Below are 22,897 nucleotides of genomic sequence, written 5' to 3'. Positions count from 1 at the left end.
GTTTCATGCTTCTTATTGACTAGTTATCTGGAATTCTGGTAACAAAAGTAATGAATTGGAATGCCGTGTAGTCACAGTGACTACTGTGTAGGGACAAAAGACAATACTTTATGATACACTGTTTGTGTAGATTTTCGTGGGTCTTTGCTCACTTTGAGTTGTCTATATTGGGTATCCGAGCACATCGTACCAAATCTACCCAAAGATCGTTTTACTCAATTGGTATCTTTTGGTTCAAATTAAGTACCGATTTGAGATCCACATGAGTGCCTAATTATAAGTCATTCATCAATTGTCTTGTTCTGTTATGGAGATCCGGTTTGCCAACATCGAATGAACCGGATTTCCGCCTACTCAGTTCAAGAACTGCGCAAATCCATTCGTCGTAGATTTTAGTGCTCCAAAAGTTTTTTCTTTTTTTATTGTTTTGCCCCTCAAATATTTTCTGATGGCAAATACATATTTCAGCACTGCGCACTAACACGCGTCATATCAACACTTCTTAGTAATACATCTCCAACAATATCCAGCAGTACTCGCTTTAAATTGCTTTAGATAAAAAATTTAGAAATCAAACAGAAAATACAAGCTGAATTATGTCTCAAGAAGAAGACGACGCCTTCTCAGGCCCATTGTTGATCGAACAACTCGAAGGCAATGGTATATCCATTGGAGATATCAAAAAACTTAAACTAGAAGGGTATCACACCGTGGAAAGTGTTGCGTACGCGCCCAAGAAGGCTCTCCTCACTGTGAAGGGTATTTCGGAGGCAAAGGCTGACAAGATCAGTCAGGAAGCTGCCAAATTGGTTCCTATGGGGTTCACAACCGCGTCAGAATTCCATAACAGAAGATCTGAGCTCATCTGCTTGACCACTGGTTCGAAGCAATTGGATACACTTTTGGGTGGTGGTATTGAGACGGGTTCTATCACAGAGGTGTTTGGAGAGTTCAGAACCGGAAAATCTCAACTATGCCATACCTTATCTGTAACCTGCCAGCTACCCATTGATATGGGCGGAGGCGAGGGTAAATGCTTGTATATTGACACCGAAGGTACGTTTAGACCTGTTCGTCTTGTCTCTATTGCACAACGTTATGGGTTGAACCCAGACGACTGCTTAGATAATGTCGCATATGCAAGAGCTTACAATGCTGAACATCAGTTTCAGCTTCTACACCAGGCTGCACAGATGATGTCTGAGTCGCGGTTTTCGTTGTTGGTGGTAGATTCCATCATGTCCTTGTACAGAACAGACTACTCAGGAAGAGCAGAGCTTTCCGCGAGACAAACACACGTGGCCAAATTTATGCGTACGCTTCAGAGATTGGCCGACGAGTTTGGAATTGCGGTAGTTATTACCAACCAGGTTGTTGCTCAAGTCGATGGTGCAGCCATGTTCAATCCTGACCCCAAGAAGCCCATTGGAGGTAACATCATTGCACACAGTTCGACCACAAGATTGTCGTTCAGAAAGGGAAGAGCAGAGCAAAGAATCTGTAAGATCTACGACAGTCCATGTTTGCCAGAGAGCGAGTGTGTCTTTGCAATTTATGAGGATGGTATTGGCGACCCTAAGGTCGAAGAAGAGGTGTAGTGAAGCTACAAGCAAAAAACGTATTCAATGGGCTGATGACTTGTCGCGAGACAAAAAAGCCTAAAATCCTTTTTTTTTTCACTTTATACCCTTAATGATCTTTTGCATTGCGTTTAGCATTTGACGAGTTTAAGCATACACAGCATGTTCCACCAAGAATATATTATATCGGTGTCTCGATATGTCATTGCACATACACGACTAATATCAACAAAATCAAATACCCGCTCCAATCATCTCTACATAAACGCCCTTCGCCAGCCAAGAATTATGAAACCAGTAGCATCTATTTGAGTCAACCTAAATCCCATGGGTAAACCACTATAAAAAAATATGTCTAGGTAGCCGAGCGCAACAATTGCAAAAGGCGATCCTCCGAAATCGTGACTCAAAACCGCAATTGCCTCTCCGAAAAGGCACTTCTATGACCGATATGCATGTCGGTGTCCTGGCTCCAGACCAGCAGAATATTATCTAAACGATCAGTACTGCAGGCAGCCATGATCCACTGCAGGCCGGCACAGAAAAATTATCTTTTTCATCAGTGAGCCGGGTAACCCCGAAAAGTGAAGTTGACTCTCATTTTCAGACTGATTTTTAGATCCGTCCGTGCTAAAAAACGTCATTCCAATTCAAAAAAGCTCAACCTCTGTATTTGAGCTGTGTGGTGGCTCCCCATTTCCTTTCATATCCAAGTGCCATATATTCCCCATTGAGAACCGTTTCCGCGTTCGGCTCTGAATTTCACACTTCTCTCTATTTACAGATCTAACTCCTACAGATTTTCGGCTCGAAGCCTTGTATCTGCGGAAGCAATAGAAAATCAGCCATCTCATTCGATAGATCACTGTTTCCAGAAGAAGCAGACAAGGATAATCTTGCTTCATGGTCATGGATAAACGAGTAAAATCGATCCTTCCAAAACCGTCCCAGAGCCCACAAACGTCACTGCCCGTGGCAGCACTGGACCGGAAAAGGAAGGCATCGCTGGTGGAGTTGGCCACGACCAGAATGGGCGCGCAGTCGCCTCCGATTCCTTCCAATCTACTGGATTCGTACGTGGAAGTAAAGACCGAAGACAAGGCATATTCGTCTGGAAGTGCTCCGAAGAAGGTGCGCCCCGTGACTAGCTGTACATTTTGCCGTCAACATAAGATCAAGTGCGATGCGTCGCAGAACTACAATAACGTCTGTCTGAGATGTATGAAGTTGGGACTCAAGTGCGAGATCGATCCTGAATTCAAACCGAAAAAGGGTTCCCAAATACAAGTTCTCATTGGCGATGTCGAAGACTTGAAGGCGAAAATTGAACTGCTAACTAGAAACGAACATTTACTCACTCAGGCGTTGAACCAACACAATATGAATTTCATGCAGCAGCAAGCAATGGCCGCAACAGCAGCCACAGCATCTTCCCAACAGCTTCAACTGCAACAGCTGAACTTTAATTCTCCATTCCCGCTTCCGTATGCGCCCAATAGAACGCCCAGCCACACCTTGGATATGCTGGGCCCGGTGCAAACCCCAAACTTCGCTGGCAATCATAGCGCCTTCAGTCCTCTTGTAGGTACACCCATGAATATGATTGATAATCCTGCCAAGTCTGCAGTGACAGGCTTGCGTCCAGGTCTAGCGGTTGCTTCTTCGGATACTGCTCCTTCGGGTCATATGAGCGACACAAAACTACGAGACGAGGAGACTCCTGAAGCAATGCAACCAAACCTCAAGCAATACTCTGAATTTGTTTTGGGTGATGTACAGATTCCATTGCAGAAGGCTGATCAGCTACATTATGTGTTCATGACCAAATTCAATCCTTTTCTTCCCATTCTCAGTTCCAACAGTGCCACAGAGCTATACAATAATTCTCAGCTCCTTTTTTGGACTGTTATTCTTACTGCTTCACTTTCAGAACCAGCTCCGACGCTTTATCAATCGTTAGCTTCACTCATTAAACAACTTGCCATCGAAACATGTTGGATCAGAACTCCGCGCTCCGCCCATGTTATCCAGGCTTTAATCATTCTTTCAATGTGGCCTCTTCCAAATGAGAAAGTTCTTGATGACTGCTCATACAGATTCGTAGGGTTGGCAAAGAATTTATCTCTACAGCTTGGATTGCACAGAGGTGGCGAATTTATTCAAGAGTTTAGTCGCACTCAGGCAAGTTTAGGCCCTGATTCTGACCTCTGGAGGACTAGATCGTGGCTTGCTGTGTTTTTCTGTGATCATTTCTGGTCCTCGGCTCTCGGTTTGCCTCCCTCCATCAAGACGACCGATTACTTATTGGAAAACGCCAGAGTCGATGATGGATTACCATCAAGCTTTCGGTCTTTGATCTCATTGTCCATTTTTCAGTGTAAACTAGTCAACGTGATGGGTATTTCGGTCACAAGATCCGATGGTTTGCTTGAACCACTGAATAGAGCTGCTTCTCTCAATATTCTTGATCGCGAGCTTGAAAGATTGAAGTTTAAGCTTAGTGTTCCAGAAGGATCAGCAGTTGAGGTCTATTATCTCTACCTTCGTCTAATGATCTGCTGCTTTGCATTCTTGCCTGGAACTCCGATAGAAGATCAAGTGAAATATGTAAGTGCTGCTTACATTTCAGCCACGCGTATAATTACTATCGTTTCTCAAATTTTAAATGTGGGGTCCATATCGTTGATCGAGCTCCCGATCTTTGTCAGACAATCTGTGACTTATTCTGCATTCCTTCTATTCAAATTGCAATTGACCAACTATCTTTTGGACAAGTATATTGACAGTGCAAGACAATCCATTGTCACGGTGCATAGATTATTCAGGAACACACTTTCTTCATGGAAAGACTTGAAGAATGATATCTCCAGAACTGCAAGAGTCCTCGAGGATCTCAATATTGTTTTATACACCTACCCAGAAATCTTCAATCTTAGCGACTCTCCAAACATCACTGGAAGTATCATCAGTCGTATGAGATCCCATTTGACTGCCTCATTGTTTTATGACTTAGTTTGGTGCATTCACGAGGCGAGAAGACGAAACCAGGAAGACAAAAGCGACCAAAATTACCCCGACAGAGTTTCGGTCAAAAAAGAAGATGTAGGTGGTATGCGCCCGCAACCGCTCCCCTTCTATAATCAAATCACCAAGGACGATTTCAATACGATCATTACAACTACTCCCAACGGAACAACGGTGACGACTCTTGTTCCTACTGACCAAGCATTACTGCAAGCACAAAAGCAAAGCCAAAATAGTAACAACAAGCCATTAGAAATTAATGGAATACCTCTTTCCATGCTTGAGGCCACTGGAAGTATTAGAGACCTCAATAATGCAAACATTGGGTCTACAAACATGGCTGACAGTTCACTGAATGTTCTCAAGGCTCAAATACCAGTCGACATGGTGGGAGCGGCGAGTGAAGCTAGCCAGCTCGCACCCACTCCATACTATTCGGGTAATGAAAACGATCCAATGCAAATGGGTACAATTTCCGAACAGGGAGGTATGGGTTCTGGAATGGGTAATGGAATGGGTACTGGGATTGCAAGTCAATTGGATACCTTCTTTCAACAGCAGTCGCATGGCTGGATGGTTAACAGCAACAACGATGATGATTTCTTGGGATGGATCGACATGAAAATGGTGCAAGAGAATAATAATCAATGAAAACAAGATACATAGAATTGTGACCATGTTTTATAACACATTTTTGTCGCATCCATAATGACATATTCTAATGATATTTATTGCTAATTCGAAGAGCATTGTAGAATAATATCGGGAACACAAAAATAAGAAAAGCCCTCGGGCAAATAGAACGAATTAATGGCTTCATTTTTGTTAATAGCGAGATAGTTACGAGTATCTATTTTCTTTGATTGGTCAAGTGGCTACTCCAAGGAATCTGCCTCCATCAGAATTGTCTACGAAACAGCGAAACAAACCAGAAACAAAATCTTGCGAAAACAAGAGCTAATAGTTTCCAACAAATATCAACTTCTTTCCTTAACTACGCGCTGCCTCCAGAAAGACAGGGATTCCTGTCATTTCACGTGACCCAGGTCCTAATACTTCTTCACCACCCACAATCTCATAATTACTAACCAACCATGTTCTCCAGAATCGCCAGAATCTCCTCCGCCAAGCAATTGACCAAGTCGGCTCAGTTCAGACTCTACTCCTTCAAGGCTTCTGAGCAGCCACGTATCAGAATCGGCTCTGTGGCTCCAGACTGGACTGCTGAGACCACCAAAGGAAAGATTTCTTTCCACGACTTTGTCGAGTCCAGCAAGAAGTGGGTTGTGCTTTTCTCCCACCCAGCTGATTTCACTCCAGTTTGCACCACTGAGCTCGGCGCTTTCTCCAAGTTGGCCCCAGAGTTTGCCAAGAGAAACGTCACCTTGTTGGGTCTCTCTACTGAGGATGTAGACAGCCACAATGCTTGGATCAAGGATATCGAGGATGTCACTGGCGGTCCGTTCTCCTTCCCAATCATTGCTGACCCAAAGAAGGAGATTGCTTTCAAGTACGACATGGTCTCTGAGGAGGACTTCCAGAAGCTTTCTAACCAAATGGTGCCTACTGTCAGATCTGTGTTTGTCATTGACCCATCCAAGAAGGTGAGATTGATCATGACTTACCCAGCCTCCACTGGTAGAAACTCTGCCGAGGTCTTGAGAGTCATTGACTCGTTGCAGTTGGCTGACAAGAAGGGTGTTGTGACTCCAATTGACTGGACTGCTGGTGAGGATGTGATCATCCCACCAACTGTGTCCGATGCCGATGCTAAGGCCAAGTTTGGAGAGTTTGTCACCATCAAGCCATACTTGAGAACCACCAAGGCTCCACAGTAAATGAGTCCGACTATTCAGTAAATAAACAATTTGTCTTTGGTCTTTGAAAGAATATTGATGCTTTGTTGACAAAAGGTTCAATCAGATATTAAATGTATTATCCAAGGTGCAGTGATTTGTAGATAGAGAGGGTACGGCTTTTACTCATTGCTTGACTTCAATTTTCCAAAAAAAAAAATACCAAGCTATGGCTAATTGAAACTGAATCTCTTCTTACCTGCAATACTTTCACCACACCCATTGTTTTAATGTTCTTATTCTTGTAGATCTATGGATACTATCCATTCTATACAAATGGCAGCCACTAGCACTAGTAAAGAGAGAAATGAGAGATCGGTACATCAATTAAAATACACCGCAACATTTGAAGAGGGAAATTCGGCTGCAAATCTTTGTGCTTGTCTCTCTATCTATACAGAACTCAACGGCCAAACTAAAGTTCTTGCAGCAAACCGGTCATTAATAAAAACAGAGTAATACTATTATTTCAAGCTCTCAAATCAAGAATAGTGCCGGATTACTTAAGGTTATTCACGTTTAATCCTCTGTGAGCGATATCTCGTAGTCTGAAGCACAATTCGAAGAAATTGATTGACAGTTCATTGAAGTTCCAATATGAGCACGAATTTATATACTTTGTTCTCCATTGAACTCAATGCCCCGTAACTTAAGTTTTGATTTCGTCACGTGCAGCCCCCAATACATTGAGAGTCCTGCACAACCTATTACCCTTTTCGTTAAATTACACGCGTCTCTCCTACACAGATCCATCTTTCTCTTCTCTCAATCTCTATTGTAACTAACACAAATAACTAGAAGACCCAACAAAGTTGACAATCTCATCGTACTCGCGTGATGTCCAACTTCGTCTCTTCCCCCCGTATTCCCTCCGATGCAGCACATCTTCTAAACTCATCTCAGATCTCTTCATCCTTGGGAAGATCGGTCAATTCACCTCTGAGCACACAACCAAATCTCACGTTCAGTGATGCTCTGCAGGATCAAAACGCTCCAGCTGCCGAACAAAAGCCGCCTTCGACTTTCCGCCGGAATATCGAGGTTCCGAAGGTGATTGATGTGACTGGTGAAAAGGTCAGAGAGCTGTTTGAACAGTTCGTAGAGGAGTTCGTGGATCCAGAGCCCGAGAGGGGTCATATCTATATTGCGCAGTTGAAAAGTATGGCTGCATTTGAAATTACCACGTTTTACGTGGACTACCAGCACTTAGTGGGCCGGGAAAACGGTGTGTTGGCCACCGCCATTCTTGAACAGTACTACCGTTTCTATCCCTTTTTGCTTAAAGGCTTGAGAAAATTGCTCCTGGTATATGCACGGGAAGCGTTGCAGAAGAACCTCTTGGGTGACGCTGCTGACATCGATGGGGAATTCCGTGATATGGAGGCTGGCTCTTCAACCACCCAGGATTCCACCAAGATAGATAAGGTCTTCCAAATCTCTTTTTTCAATTTGCCTGTCACTCATAGAATTCGTGATATTCGTACCGACAAAATTGGCTCTTTGATGGCCATTTCCGGTACTGTCACCAGAACCTCAGAGGTACGCCCTGAGTTGTATAGAGGCTCCTTCACTTGCGAGATGTGTTCTGCTGTTGTTGATGGCATTGAGCAAGTATTCAAGTATACTGAACCTACCACCTGCCCCTCGTGTCCCAACCAGTCGTACTGGACTCTCAATGTTGCCAAGTCGCAGTTTATCGACTGGCAAAAGGTCCGCATTCAAGAAAATTCCAACGAAATTCCCGTGGGATCAATGCCTCGTACTCTAGATGTCATCATGCGCGGAGAAGCGGTCGACAGAGCTAAGCCGGGTGATAAATGTAAATTTACTGGAACTGAAATCGTCATTCCTGACATTTCTCAGTTGGGGCTCCCTGGTCTTAAGGCTCAAAGTATGAAGGAGAGTGTTCCTGTTGCTTCTGACTTGAACTCTGGTGTTACGGGTCTCAAAGCTTTGGGTGTGCGTGATCTCACTTACAAACTTGCATTCTATGCTTGCCATGTTGCCTCCATTGTAGCCAAGGCTTCTGATAGTGCCGAGCTTGGGGAGAAAGAGCTTGAGTATCAGGGTCCGAATGAGCAGGAGGTGTTCTTGAACTCCCTATCCGATGCAGAGGTCTCTCAATTAAAGGAGATGGTGAAGGATGAATATGTCTACGATAAACTAGTACGGTCAATAGCTCCTGCAGTATTCGGTCATGACACTATTAAAAAGGGTATTTTGTTGCAGTTGCTTGGTGGTGTCCACAAGAAAACGGTTGAGGGTATCAATTTGCGTGGTGACATCAACGTCTGTATTGTCGGCGATCCTTCTACCTCCAAGTCTCAGTTCTTGAAATACGTTTGCAACTTCTCCCCACGTGCAGTTTACACTTCTGGTAAGGCCTCTTCTGCCGCTGGTTTGACCGCTGCTGTGGTCAAAGATGAGGAGAGTGGCGAGTTCACAATCGAAGCTGGTGCCCTCATGTTGGCCGACAATGGTATTTGTGCCATTGACGAATTCGATAAAATGGACATTACTGATCAAGTTGCTATTCACGAAGCCATGGAACAACAAACTATATCTATCGCTAAGGCTGGTATTCATGCAACTTTGAACGCCAGAACCTCCATTTTAGCCGCTGCCAATCCAATCAGCGGTAGATACAATCGTAAAATGGGACTTCGAGCAAACTTGAACATGACTGCTCCCATCATGTCCCGTTTCGATCTTTTTTTTGTCGTTTTGGATGAATGTAATGAGAGGGTTGATGCTCAGTTGGCTGACCATATCGTTGATCTCCATATGCTTCGTGATGCGGCAATAGACCCCCCATTCTCAGCAGAGGAGTTGTCAACATACATCAAATATGCCAAGACTTTTAGACCAAAGATGACGAAAGAAGCGCGCGATTTCTTGGTTGCAAAGTATAAGGAATTGAGAAGTGATGATGCGCAAGGCATCAGTCGTTCTTCTTACAGAATCACTGTCAGACAGTTAGAATCCATGATCAGATTATCGGAGGCTATCGCACGTGCCAATTGTACTGAAGAAATTACCCCTACTTTTGTTTCTGAGGCATATGACTTATTGCGTCTGTCTATCATCAGAGTCGATTACGACGATGTTGAGATTGAAGAAGAAGCAAACCCAGACGACCCAGACCCAAAGAATGAGGCAATTGATGAAGATGTGGAGACTGTCGATCCTCGCCCAGAGGGTTCTTTGCAACAACCAGCCGAGGCTGTGCCTCAACCGGCTCCGAAGACCACCGTCACTTACGATAAATTCGTGGCTATGATGAATTTGATGGTGAAGAGAGTTGCTGAAGATGATGCTGCAAATGGTGAAGGTTTAACCCTGGAGGAGCTAGTTGAATGGTATTTGCACCAAAAAGAAGAAGATCTTCATTCCATCCAAGCATATCATGAGGAAAGAGCTTTGGCTTTCAAGGTCTTGAAACGTCTTGTGAAGGACAAGATTTTGATGTCAATTACCAGTACCGCAGACAACGGACTCCCAATACAAAGCAGCGAAAGCGACGCAAACGCAGGAACCGCTAGGGCCGTCCCAACCGCTCCAAACATGCCAAGCAAGACCGTGTACATCATTCATCCAAACTGCGCTATCCTAGATTTTTTCGATGCGCAAAACAGAGAAGAGGCTACACAGCAGGAAGAACAGAGCTAATGAACAGATATTGTGTATAGCTGAATTTATAGAGTATTTTGGATTATTAGAAGGGGGGGATTGTTCATAGTCAAAATTTGATCTTGATTGGTCGTATAAACGTTCTATAAATCGCTTCGGGTCGTTAAGATTCATCTGTAATTGTTTGTGCCTTAAAACCGACCTCTTCACTTGCGCAGTCTACGCAGTGATCGAAGAAACTCTTTGAGGATGCAAATAACTTTTGGCAGGCTCTACACCAGCCAGGGTCAGCTTCGGCAGTATCCAGCTGCTTGTCTTTAACAAAGTGAACAAGCCGCAAATGTCTTTTAAGAACATCCAACCTATTGAATGAGCCTCCATTTCTGTGACATGCTTGATTCGCTTTCCAATACGGACAATGAAACTGAGGTTTTCGGTGAGACTTGCCGTGGCGTCGTAGATCAGATTGGCGTGAAAAGGCCCATTCACATCCTTCCTGGGTACATATGTACGGTTTTTGGGTACTCCTAAAGGTCTTTGCCTTTTTCAGACTGGTTTTGGGCTCGGTAGCGGAATTGTTCATTATTTGTGAGAGCCTGGATGAAACAAATGTTTCGCCCGCCTGATTATTGCGCATATTTACAGCATTAGGGTCTAATTCAGCGGCTGTTTCATGTGAGTACGGGGTATAGACCACAAGACCAGGCGCGCCTGTCATTAATGGATATCCAATGAAGTCACCTCCATCAAGTTTCGAGCCATAAGGTATATGCTGGATATGTTGCAACAGGTGCATCGGTTGGACTTGCGTCTGAGACTGCGATGATTGTATTTGGGTAGGTCTATTGATATGCTGTACTTTTCCCAAGTCATGGAATGGTGGCGAGGACTGTTGCTGTGACGCAACGCGTGGAAGTGGAGAATACCTGATTGGCGTCACCTGATGCAATTGATGTTGAGGATGAGCTTGGAGAAGATGCTGAGTTGAGTGTTGAGGTAGGGCCGGGGTAGGAGCAAGTGAAGTTTGTGGTGGATAAGGATGTGGTGCAATAGGAATAGGTGCAAAACGCATATGCTGGCTCATGGATTGATTCATAGGTTGATTCGTGGGTTCATTCATATGCTGAATCGTAGGTTGGTTCGTAGGTTGATTCGTGGGTTGATTGATGTGTTGATTTGTAGGTTGATTGATTGGTAGATTCGTCGGCTGACTCATTGGTTGATTGATCGATTGAAGCATAGGCTGGTTGATGTGTTGATCAACCCGTTGGGTGACAATCTGATTGGCAGACTGATTCATAGGTTGATTCATAGGTTGATTCATAGGTTGATTCATAGGCTGATTCATAGGCTGATTCATAGGCTGATTCATATGCTGGCTGGTAGGCTGATTCACAGGCTGATTGGTAGGCTCATTCATGGATTGGTTCACAGGATGACCAGTTGAATAATCAACAGGGCGATTGACAGTCTGAGTAATAGACTGATTAGCAGGATGATTCACAGAATGACTGACAGGCTGGTTCAGAGACTGATTGACGGACAGATTTATAGACTGATTCATAGGCTGATTGACAGTCAGATCCATCGTCTGCTTTATGGGCTGAGTGACCGGCCGATACGCCGTAACATCCCCAGGCGTGGTCACACCAATAGATGGGCCGTAGTGCAGTTTCATTCCCTGAATCGAATGCTTCATGTCCATCCCCATATTGTAGGTGGGGGAACCCGAAGCTACCATTGAAGGTGCCTGGCCCGCTGCCACCATACCCAGATGCATGGACAAAGACAGAGGCAGCAGGTATCCATTTTCGTAACCCTTGCCAAAGGTCTGATTACCGACCATACCATTATGGTACATGGTGGTGGTGGGTTTTCAGACTATAGCGATGAGTAGTGTTTACAGTGTGGCCTCAGTTGAGACGTGGTGAAGAAGATTGCAGTGGAATTGAGATAGTAGCCGCCACGAAAGAGCAAAGTTTGAATCAAAAATAAAAAAAATGTGCGGCCAAGAGCCAGGGTAATCCTGTTCCAATAATATACTGCCCCGCTTGCTGATATCTACACCGAAGTTTCGCTGAAAGTGGATGCCCTCAATCAGATGCGGCAACGGCGGCAGTGCAGGACGACGCATGTACGAAAGATAGCCCTACGTGAACGAATTTCGTGTTGTGATGATAGTTGGATGGACCAAGAAGGGATTCAGAGAGACATAGGGGGTTTTGCTTGTTCTGACCGTCTTTTTTCAGACTTTCCCTGTTTATTTCGGCAGATTATGGCTGCCCTGTTCCAATACCAGCCCCAACGGTTGGTCCTGCAAATGCACAAAAAACGTTGAATGCGCCGCGCGGCCTGCAGGTGGCAGGACTGAAGAGCAGACGGCTGTATTGTGTGAGCCTCGCCTAGGGGCAAGATACGGCGGCTCCGACTGATTTTTCCTGAATTTTCCGATTGATTCTGTCCTTGCCCTAGCCGCCGCAACCTGCGCTATCATGCGGGCCGAATGGTAACGCCGTTGCTGGCTACGCACATCATTGGCTGATCCTTCTCGACATGTCACCTACATATGGTGGATGTAACCTACGGTTCAAGTTGCCGAAGTGCATTGGTGAGATTGTGCCGTGAGTGCCGATAACCACCACGCGTTTTTTTGTATCTTCTAGTTCGGCTACTGTGGAGGCTCCGATCTCAATAGGAGATGCGACGCACTCATTTTATCACGCAGATTGTGCAAGGGAGGTGGGAGTGCGGCGCAGTGTTTCCTTTATAGGAAGCTTTCTATATCACGTAGCCACGCGTACGGAACGTACGTAGGGGGACTTAAATTGTATTTAAACCTGAATAGTATCAATGGTCGTGTTCCGGTCTGGATATTACGATATAGGGAAACTGCCAGATTTTTTTTCGAAGTGACTGTTATTTTCTATGGTTGTGGATCGCGCCCGAGCTGGAGTTGTCCATGTACGAATATGTCCCAAAAGGAAGGACGAGAGGTGTGAGAGGGGAGGGCTTCGTATCTGCGCGTTCTGAGGCATTTTTCCAGGTAGTATTGCTGGTGTCCGTTTGTCCGTCAATCAATGCTCCCAATTCTTTCCTGAGCGAATAGCACACCCCAAGTGGCGGGAATAATTTTGCGAGTCTCGTGTCTGCTCATGCAATGGAATTAATAGGAGAGGGACGGAGATTCCTGATTGTGGACTGACTATTCAGTTTCAATAGGCAATGACAGCGGAGCCGCACGCAGAGAATGTGTCAATTATTATTGGAGCCGTGATAATTTTATCTGGCACCATGAGTTCTTGAGAACGAATACGTAGTGTAGACCAAAAAAAGGCGATGGTTGTGTTCATATGATTGTGTTTGTTGTGGCACTTGAATCAGATGGTCATATAGTATTCATCAATTCTAGTCAGTATTTGATGTAGTGGTACGTTGGACAATCAAAACTCGCCATTCTTTTTTTAATATGTTTCTTTTTCATCATGTATATTCGTTTCTATCTTCTATTCAACATGATGCCCTGGTTGTGTCATTAGAGCTACTATAAATCACGTTAATTGTATCAAATCTTGCCTCAGAGGATTAAAAAAAATGCTCTAAGTTACTCCCTTCCATTTGTAGTTCGTTGGTGCCTTGAACTTGCAACATAAACTTGCACTAGAGTGTATGATTATTTGACCCGTGAACCCAGAAGAGAACTTGATCATTCTTGTTTCGATAATGTTTCATCCGAAGTCTTCATATTTAATCTAGACTTTCCCGACTTGCGTCTTCATTTAGTTGTCTCAGATGGTTGTTCCGACATACAATCTCTTCAGCAGATCGCTTCGACCATCCGTAGAACTCTTGGCAAAACTTAAGTTGATGAGCCGCGTTAGGTAAAATGTTCGGCGCCGGCGATAAGCTTAGCTTAAATAGGAATTTGGTCCGCTGATACTGATTTATAAATTTATTATGTTTTTGATGTAAAGTTGGCAAACACCCTCAGAATACATGTTGCCTTACTTAGATTGAGTGGAGGTGTTGCAGTCTTGGTCATTATACCAAATACTACTCAAGCGAAATTGCTCGTGCGGGTAGTCAAACTATCTTATGAAAAGAACCCAAGAATTCGAAAGATTTTATGGGGTGAATTTGGAGTAACATTTTCAAGAGTAAATGTTGGGATTCATCATAGAACTGTGCTCAATTGGATTATGTGGCAAACTATGGAACTTGGTTAGGCCAGCTTAACGGCTTGAATCCGTATTTATTAAAGAACACCAACTTGAGCTAAAGTTGGTCACCATAACGTTTGAATGGGCTGAGTGGACAGCACAGCGAGTGCAAACATTCATTTAACTGAAAGGACAGCACTCGCTCAGGCTGGTTATCGAACTATTTTACAGTATGATTCAAACTAAATTCTAAATAAAACCCTTTGGAAATAAAAATAAGTTAAACGAAGATGATGTACTTGAGATTTACATGGTAATCCCAAACCAGAAATGACTGGACATGTGTTGCCAGGCTCTCTCAATCGTGAAATTGAATCTACACTAGGGTAAATTTACGCACTAATACTTATAGATTTACACAACATGGTCATTATTTTGATCAAATGAACCAAAATATCCACCCACATTTGTCAAAGGCACACATTCATCTTCGGAGCACGCTACATCATAGATCAGCGACATGATTAATCTCAAAAAACCTGAAGGGACACGAAGAAGAGCAAGTATGTCAATGGTCATGAGGGAGATTGTGTTTAGATCAATGTCTAAAAGATTTTCATTGTAAAGGCAAATCTTAAACTAACAATTATGCTTCCCCACGAAGCCTTAGTAACAATCAACTATTGTGCAAGCCATTCCGGTCAAAATTTACCAAAGCAAAAACACGAACCACATCAAAAGTGCTACTAAAACCTTATCCAAAACATTCTCATTTTACATTTTCCCAATACATATGGATAGTATTACCAATGGCGACGTCATATAGTACTTGCTAAGCATGGTGCACTAATGAAAGACTACACCGTAAAATACGAACCCGTGCTTATGTAATTTCATAAAGAAGATTCGCGAAGTTGTCAGAAACGGCGCGTGTTAGTCTAGCCTTGACGCGGAAACTGTCATTTTTAGTCATACGCCGTATATTCTTTCTAGACTAAGCTCAGGCGGGCGGCATATACAATCACCTAATCATTAGTAATGGAGAAGTGTCCTGCAGAATGCCCAAAGTTATATAGATTGCGTCAGACCCCACACTTTGCCAATATTTATCATAAAACAATTTCTTTTCACTGTAATTTCTCTCAAACCGCCCAAATTGCCATAAAGTGACACTCCAAAACAATCCCGCCATGTCTCAAGTATGTCATGCTTCCTTTTATCTTCTATGACGACCTTACTAACTCATCTAGAAATTAGAAATCTTGAAGTTTGCAAATAAAGATGGTGCCTACAAAAGAGTTGCTTCGAAGTTCAGAAACTTCATTTCGAGCGAACCAGGTGCCCGTTTCCCTCCTGAACCTCACAGATACCATTTGTATGTCAGTTACGCTTGTCCCTGGGCACATCGTACATTGTTGACAAGAGAACTTAAAGGCTTGCAGCCTTACATCGATGTTTCGGTGGTCCATTGGCATATGGACGGAAAAGGATGGAGATTTCCTACTGCTGATGAGCTTGCCCAGCACTCTATTTCCGTTGGTACAGAAGACCATTTGTACGGATTCCTGCGCATCAGAGAACTTTACTTCAAGGCAGACCCAAACTACGAAGGAAGATTCACAGTGCCTGTGCTTTGGGATAAAAAGTTGGAGACCATCGTCAGCAATGAGAGTAGTGAAATTATCCGTATGTTGAATACCGAGTTCAACTCTATTCTTGAAGGAAGCTATGCTGAGGTTGACATCTATCCAAAAGAGTTACAGGCCGACATTGACGCTCTCAATAGTTGGATCTATGACAACATCAACAATGGTGTCTACAAGAGTGGATTCGCAACTTCGCAGGAAGTTTACGACAAGGAGGTCCAGAACGTGTTTGAGCATTTGGACAAGGTGGAGGCCATTTTGAAGGCCAACGTGGAAAAGGACCCCAAAAACAAGTTTTTGCTTGGAGCCACGCTTACTGAGGCTGATTTGCGTTTGTATCCCACCCTCATCAGATTTGACCCTGTCTACCACCAGCACTTCAAGTGCAACATCAAGATGTTGAGACATGACTATCCTTACATCCATGACTGGTTGCGGTTGTTGTACTGGAAGATTCCTGGCTTCAAGGAGACCACCAACTTCGAGCACATCAAGAACCATTACACCAAATCACACATCGAGATCAACCCTCATAGTATCACGCCTTTTGGACCTGTACCAAACATCATGCCTTTGTAATTGTTGAAGGTTTCTTTGTCTGGAGTATTCATCTATGTCAGGAAGGAATGCTTTTTGTTTTAGTCTAGGCGCAAGTGTCTTAAAATATAGTTTTTGATCTTCAAGCCCCTACTGTACTACTTCGTTATGTTTATCTAAATCAAAATTTATTTCGTTTCCCATTCAATTGAGAATACATCTCAAGTCGAACAATTGTCTGTTTGTAACTTCCGTGTAGACGTCATTTTTTATGGCATCTCTACTGTAATCGTCAATCCAAAGAATCATTCCTGACTCTCCATTTTTAATCCAAAACTCCCTAATGGTTGTATTCTCTCATCCAAACTCTATCCATGCATGAATTTCAAAACAGGAGTTCGTAGTTTAGGCCTGGTTGCAGCTACCCGGATGAAACCCACAGTGAAGCAACAAAAGCACCTGCACCGGCAGAGAAGTATTCTACAATTACCCCATTCGGGCCGAAATTTTTTTGAATCGGGCGACAAAATGATATGATCTGCGCATGGGCATCACTGCCTGTGTATTCTTGCCCGTTCTAGCAGATAGGCTACAAAATAGTATGACGAAGACCTTCCTCGAACACATAGTGGAAGTATGAGATTACGTGTGAATCAATTGGCAGAAAATGTGAGCTCAATTTTTAAAAAGCAAAAAGAAAGAGCAAAAGTTTTGAATCACTTTTCTCAAATCAAAATTGTTTGTACATTCCTACATCACCACCTCTTTTAGGTCAATCCCCAGATCCATGCTCGGCCGCTTCTCTTGCAGCATCCGAGCGCAGTGATTGCACACAGCACGTAGATCGTGAGGGCTTCCTGCACTCCCATTCTCATCTACACGCGATTTCCCCCATACAAAATGGAAGAATCTTCCTAGTAGCTACAACTTCTGGCATCCATTCAATTTCGATCTTCCAGCGACTTACTGCTTCGATCCTTTGTTTGCCACCATATTAATCTCACAATGCGGGGTACGTATATCCGTGAGGATGTCTTGTTTATCACAATTGTGGACACATTCCGCTCTTCTCCGATTTGTCCACAACACCAGCGAAACCTGCAATACTAACCGATCAGACTATAAAATTGTTGTTCTAGGGGCCGGAGGTGTCGGTAAATCTTCTGTCACAGTGCAGTTCGTGCAGGGTGTCTACGTCGAAAGTTATGATCCAACAATCGAAGATTCATACAGAAAACAAATCGAGGTAGATGGCAGAGCATGTGACCTAGAGATCTTGGACACTGCGGGTGTGGCTCAGTTCACTGCCATGAGAGAGCTCTACATCAAGTCGGGAAAGGGCTTTTTGCTTGTGTACTCCGTGACAGATGCTAACTCCTTGAAGGAACTTTTGGCGTTGAGAGAGCAAGTTTTGCGTATCAAAGATTCCGAAAATGTGCCTATGGTACTCATCGGTAACAAATGTGATTTGGAGGATGATCGTGTGGTCTCTATCGATGATGGTATCGCTGTGTCACATGAATGGGGCCTCGTTCCCTTCTACGAGACATCGGCCATGTACAAAACCAACGTGGACGAGGCGTTCGTGGATGTTGTCAGACAAATCATGCGCAAGGAGGCGCAGACAAGCTTGGAGAAGAAGCAACTCAAAGAGATGCAGAAGCAGCAGGCTGCAGAGACCAAGCCCTCGACCGCCGCCGAGGTGCCTGTGGCATCCGACACCGCGCAAGCACGCAACAGACAACAGGAGCCGCTCAATGGAAAAGATACCAAGTCCGGCTCCAAATGTTGCGTGATCGTGTAAGTTCTCTGGACCACGTCAGGCAAGATGATCAACAGAACCATTCATCAATGAGAAGAACGCAAATTCGAGAAAGACAGTGCTTGTCCAATTCTTCGATGTTCCATAAAATCCGCGCTTTCTGAATTCCGAAAAAAAAAATTGAGAAAGATTTCTTTCTTGGATGTCGCACAATTCCACCTCTCTTTCCCCCACATTCAGTCACTAGCTGAAGCCTACTATATACATCTACTTGTAGATAACCTAATACTATAGATCTCACTAAGTCAAAAGCAACACCACCTGAGCTACTCTCGCTTGGTTGAGCCTATCATATCCTCCCTCAACCAGCACTCCTTTCATCTCCTCCATCATTAATTACAGTACTCATGTCCATCTTATGTCTTCTAATACCAATCTACCATCATTACGACGAAACGATCTGGAAACCGCCAAATCCCGCCGGTATTCGCAGAAGTCTGCTCTAAATGGCGCAAATACCCCCGATGTAGCTGCCGATACTGCCTCGTGCCATAGCGGAATGGAACTCATCACATATGTGTTTCCAGACTTCAAAGCAGTGGAGTACTTCCAGAAAGAATTTGTGCTGGCCGATGAGTTCCATGTGGCGGAAATCACCACTGCTGCGGGGTTTGAAATCTATTTGATTGATCAATGGATACGCAGTAGGAAGATTGGCTCGTTTATTTCCGTGTTCACAGGTAATCACGAGTCCATAGTCAATGTGGTCAAATTTACCGTTGCAAAGAAACCTGCTGATCAGTATCCGCCTCGCTTCCAAGAGTATTTGAATGAGTTGGTGCTAAATCATGCTACGTTCAAGAAAATGACCCTGGCGGGCGACTCAGCAGGTCTGAGTAATCCATCTGAATCCGAGAACCAGCTGAACGAATATTTGTTGGTCACAAATCTAACTGCATTTCCACATAATTTGAACTTAATTGCTGTCACGAACGGCGATTCTCGGCCGGCTATACCGACGTATATGGTTAATAGCAACCTCCGTATGTTTCATTGCGGTGGACGCTCATTGTCACTTCTATCCGAATCTGTGTCTGATGCCTGTGCTGGACGCTTCCGTCAAATGTATCGGGTTAATAATGAATCGGTTCCCGTTGATTTTGCAATTTTGGAATTGGTCAACTTGGTGCAGACATGCTTGTTCTATTTTGACCTACTTGACGCAAAGTATGCCGATGGCCTCTTGTGTCAGAAAACGGAAGATGCTATTCAAAATTGGTGGAATTTAATTGGGCTTCCCATCTTCAATATGAAGCCTGATACCAGAAGTGGTGTGTTGTCCTCCAAGACTGTCTCTGCGATAATTAGTTTGACAGTAAGTGTCAAATTGAGGCTTCAAATGTTTGGAGGTTGTGATGTACCTAAGGATCCATTCGACTTTGAGAATTTTATGTTGTCAATTGGACAATTCCAAAAGCAAACTGGACTTGACAAGAAACGCAAGTTGGATCTTGTGACACTTCTGCGGTTGTTTCACTACACTAATACTGGTGAGCAGACCAAACAGATGTATTCTGGTTTTGATAGCGAAGCTATGTTCCAAGACCTCAGCGAGCAAGCTCCTGGTCTTGGCTTGGCCTCGCCAAACCCTAATTTATCATCTTTATCTCTTCCCAATGCTTCTGCGTATCGAAAAAACAGGATTCATTATTCAAAGGAATTGAAGAAGCTCACTAATGTGGTCAAGAATACGGTGCAAGACCGTATCAATCCCAAAGACGATACTGATGATTTATTGGCAAGCTCACTAACCAACAAGTCATCGAATAAGCTCAGAAACAAAATTGCTTCTAAACTCAATGATACATTGACACCCGCTGATGTTGAAACAACGGACATAGACGTCTTTGTCAAAAAGAGCCTTATTGGAAAGACTTTAGTGCGTCTCTGGATCGGTTGGTCATCTGCAAGTAAGGTTATGAATCAAGCAAGTAAAGATGGAGATTCTTCCACTTTGGTCACTCCGAGTCTGCGGAACCACATTGACGGTTACCATCACCACCACAGGCTTCTCTCTCATCATCATCAGCATCATCACAGCTATAATCACAATAAAGGATCTGATTTTACTTTTGTCAGTTTCCGTGATGCTGTTTATGCAAACCTGGCCTCATTAAGTGGTACTCCACGGAAGCATGGACGTCTCAGGTTTGGTTTTCAGAACAAAGCTCAGACCAAGATGTCAACTTACGAGAATTTTTATGAGGACACTTATAGTCCCCATGAAAACGTTCCAGCAACTGATGGAAGTTCGGTGATCGCGAATGCTCTCAATAGAAAAGCTTCCGTTCTTACGGAATCCATCAACAGTTTCAAAGCATATACCAGTGATTTAAAAAGTGACTGCTTTCATGTTCTCAATCGGAGAGGCTCTTTTCCTTTTATATGCTCAGGTCACGAGTTAGGTCTCAACACTATTGAGTTCGTGAAAAGCAAAGATGCTCATGCAAATATTAGCTTAAAAAAGTGTGCAAGTTTCTCAAGTCTTGAGAGCTTGGTAAATGCCAGAGTTGACCTAGTCAGTTCCGAGAGAATACGCATAAATTATGTTAATCAGACAACCGCTATAATGGCCACTGAGGGTCGCATGGTTTCGGACACAACTGCGGCTTCCAAAAGACTTGAGAAACAATTCGAGCAGACAAATTTTGAGTTGGTCAGACTTCATAATATTTGCTATCACATGGAGCAAAGGAAAAAAGCGATAGACAGTGATCATTTCAATATTTTGGAGGGAAAAATGAATGACTTGGCTGACAATATCGATCGAATGTCTTTCAGAGCTCGAGATCTAACAAAGAAAGTGACCGAACTTGAGCTCAATGTAAAAAACTTTGATCATAAAGTTGAGACTGGTGCAGTTGAGAAGCTTGACGCAATGACAGTGAACATAGTAAATTCAGCCAAGTTCAAGAAGGTTTTCAAGGATGAGCAGGAGATGCGTAAAATGTATGCTTTACTTACCGGCAAAGAATACGACCCGAAGGTAGATGGATCAAGCAATGACCCTTGGCGGCTACAAGTATTTGCCGTATTTGTTTATGAGTTCGTCGTTACTATTCTTCAATTTTTGAGATTCGATCGATCGAGAATGAATCTAGATCGGATTCGAGAGCAGTACTACAAGATTGATCCGGGTCGAGAATTTATCAATCGAATGTACAAAATAGTGGGTGCTTCACCTCCAGAACCGGAAATTGTTAATGTTGAGGCCAAAGAAGATCAGGTTGATGTTACCAATGGGCATTTATAGAACCGAAATGTATACACATAGAAGCGGACCAATAGAGTTTAAATGACTTGCGTCTACTACAGTTAAGAGATGTGGTCTGCCTCTCAAACACGCATTTGTTGTTTGATATCATTGGCATCATCATTTTATGAATTAATTCGATCATCCGATCATAATTTTGTTAGTTCACTTGGTATAATTGGTAGCTTCATTGAGTCGAATAATCAACTCTTGGTATAATTGGTAGCTTCATTGAGTCGAATAATCAACTCATCCAACTGAGTCTGAGCCTTGTCCAGCGATAACTCCTGCAAGCCTTCACTCATGCATGAGAGGCTTTCCATTTGTTCGCGGTGCATTTTCGTCACAGCTTCTTTTGTTCGATTCAAATTTGCGTCTAGAGCCAGCTCTATGGCGTTTAATTCACGGACCAGTCCATCCTCGAGTTCTGTATGTGTATCGTGATTGTTCACTTCTACGGAATAGGCAGTCAACGCATTAACTAGCTCTTCGTATTCGCCTATCATCTCAATCAATCGAGCAGTGGTGGCATTCTGATCTTGAATGTCCTGAACAAGATCCACTCTCTTCTTCTCTAGCTCGGTTATTAGCAAATCTTCGTCTTCATGTCGTCTAGAAGATTCTGTGGCTTGCTGTTGCAATAATTGAGTGTACTCAGACGGAGGAACGATACCTTTGACGACCTGTTCTATTGATTTTATTTGAGCTGCCGTTTCGTCAGCGTAGGAGCTTGCAAGTAGATTGAGCTGTTTTACGGAGGTGGTCAATGAGCTTCCATCGCTCATGTTCTTCAGTGAAAAGCTCGGTGTTGTTGTAAATAACAGGATAAGTTGAGTTTGTGAGACGATGTGTGAAATCGTGAATTCTCAGAGTGGAGAGAGTTGCAAATAGAAATTCTTGGAGAAATTGAAGCAAATTTTGCTCTTTTGAAAAACATTGTTTTCAATTTAGATTCTGTCGGGTTTTATTTAGAGCTTGTCTTGAGTGGCCTCACTTGCAATTTTGAAAATTGCTGTTGGTTTCCTTGACAACAAGACGCACAATATGTATTGGAACAGATCTTATTTGTTGCAGGAGTAAAATGTGAACTCAATGTTAGAGTTCGACTTTAAAGTACTTATTATAAAATTCTCAAAAGTTCAACTTTCGGTTGCGGCCATATCAAGTGGAAAATACTGTTTCCCGTCCGATCAACGTTAGTCAAGCCACTTAGAGCCACACTGAGTAATGCAGTGGGAGACCATGTGTGAAATTGTGGTGCTGCAATCTTTTTTGCCTCTGTAAGTTCTTTGTCATTTTTTTGTCGCGCTACAGTTAGTTGTTTAAGAGACTCGTTTGAGTAATAGATCTAATTCTGGGATACACTACAAACAAGTGATTGAACAATAGCAA

General features: G+C 43.4%; 8 protein-coding genes across 8 annotated transcripts; 7 read left to right on the top strand and 1 right to left on the bottom strand.

Moving 5' to 3' along the window:
- Positions 1-596: 596 nt before the first annotated feature.
- PUMCH_003716 (uncharacterized protein) lies at positions 597-1,598 on the top strand (the record flags this gene model as incomplete). Its single annotated transcript, XM_063022674.1, has 1 exon — positions 597-1,598. The coding sequence occupies one exon, from the start codon at positions 597-599 to the stop codon at positions 1,596-1,598; it is 1,002 nt and encodes a 333-aa protein (XP_062878744.1).
- An 885-nt stretch (positions 1,599-2,483) lies between these two features.
- PUMCH_003715 (uncharacterized protein) lies at positions 2,484-5,255 on the top strand (the record flags this gene model as incomplete). The annotated part of the gene is made up of 1 exon (XM_063022673.1): positions 2,484-5,255. The coding sequence occupies one exon, from the start codon at positions 2,484-2,486 to the stop codon at positions 5,253-5,255; it is 2,772 nt and encodes a 923-aa protein (XP_062878743.1).
- A 443-nt stretch (positions 5,256-5,698) lies between these two features.
- On the top strand, positions 5,699-6,442 carry PUMCH_003714 (uncharacterized protein; the record flags this gene model as incomplete). The annotated part of the gene is made up of 1 exon (XM_063022672.1): positions 5,699-6,442. The coding sequence occupies one exon, from the start codon at positions 5,699-5,701 to the stop codon at positions 6,440-6,442; it is 744 nt and encodes a 247-aa protein (XP_062878742.1).
- An 855-nt stretch (positions 6,443-7,297) lies between these two features.
- On the top strand, positions 7,298-10,129 carry PUMCH_003713 (uncharacterized protein; the record flags this gene model as incomplete). Its single annotated transcript, XM_063022671.1, has 1 exon — positions 7,298-10,129. One exon carries the CDS (start codon positions 7,298-7,300, stop codon positions 10,127-10,129), a length of 2,832 nt encoding a protein of 943 aa, XP_062878741.1.
- A 124-nt stretch (positions 10,130-10,253) lies between these two features.
- Positions 10,254-11,951, bottom strand: PUMCH_003712 (uncharacterized protein; the record flags this gene model as incomplete). The annotated part of the gene is made up of 1 exon (XM_063022670.1): positions 10,254-11,951. The coding sequence occupies one exon, from the start codon at positions 11,949-11,951 to the stop codon at positions 10,254-10,256; it is 1,698 nt and encodes a 565-aa protein (XP_062878740.1).
- Positions 11,952-15,722: 3,771 nt separating this feature from the next.
- Positions 15,723-16,472, top strand: PUMCH_003711 (uncharacterized protein; the record flags this gene model as incomplete). Its single annotated transcript, XM_063022669.1, has 1 exon — positions 15,723-16,472. One exon carries the CDS (start codon positions 15,723-15,725, stop codon positions 16,470-16,472), a length of 750 nt encoding a protein of 249 aa, XP_062878739.1.
- A 988-nt stretch (positions 16,473-17,460) lies between these two features.
- On the top strand, positions 17,461-18,234 carry PUMCH_003710 (uncharacterized protein; the record flags this gene model as incomplete). Its single annotated transcript, XM_063022668.1, has 1 exon — positions 17,461-18,234. The coding sequence occupies one exon, from the start codon at positions 17,461-17,463 to the stop codon at positions 18,232-18,234; it is 774 nt and encodes a 257-aa protein (XP_062878738.1).
- Positions 18,235-18,610: 376 nt separating this feature from the next.
- On the top strand, positions 18,611-21,505 carry PUMCH_003709 (uncharacterized protein; the record flags this gene model as incomplete). Its single annotated transcript, XM_063022667.1, has 1 exon — positions 18,611-21,505. One exon carries the CDS (start codon positions 18,611-18,613, stop codon positions 21,503-21,505), a length of 2,895 nt encoding a protein of 964 aa, XP_062878737.1.
- Positions 21,506-22,897: the final 1,392 nt, after the last annotated feature.

This window comes from Australozyma saopauloensis, chromosome 4 (genome assembly GCF_035610405.1).
Source record: "Australozyma saopauloensis chromosome 4, complete sequence".
Lineage (NCBI taxonomy): Eukaryota > Fungi > Ascomycota > Pichiomycetes > Serinales > Metschnikowiaceae > Australozyma > Australozyma saopauloensis.
Note: the sequence above shows the minus strand (reverse complement) of the source record. Positions and strands in the feature narration are given on the sequence as shown.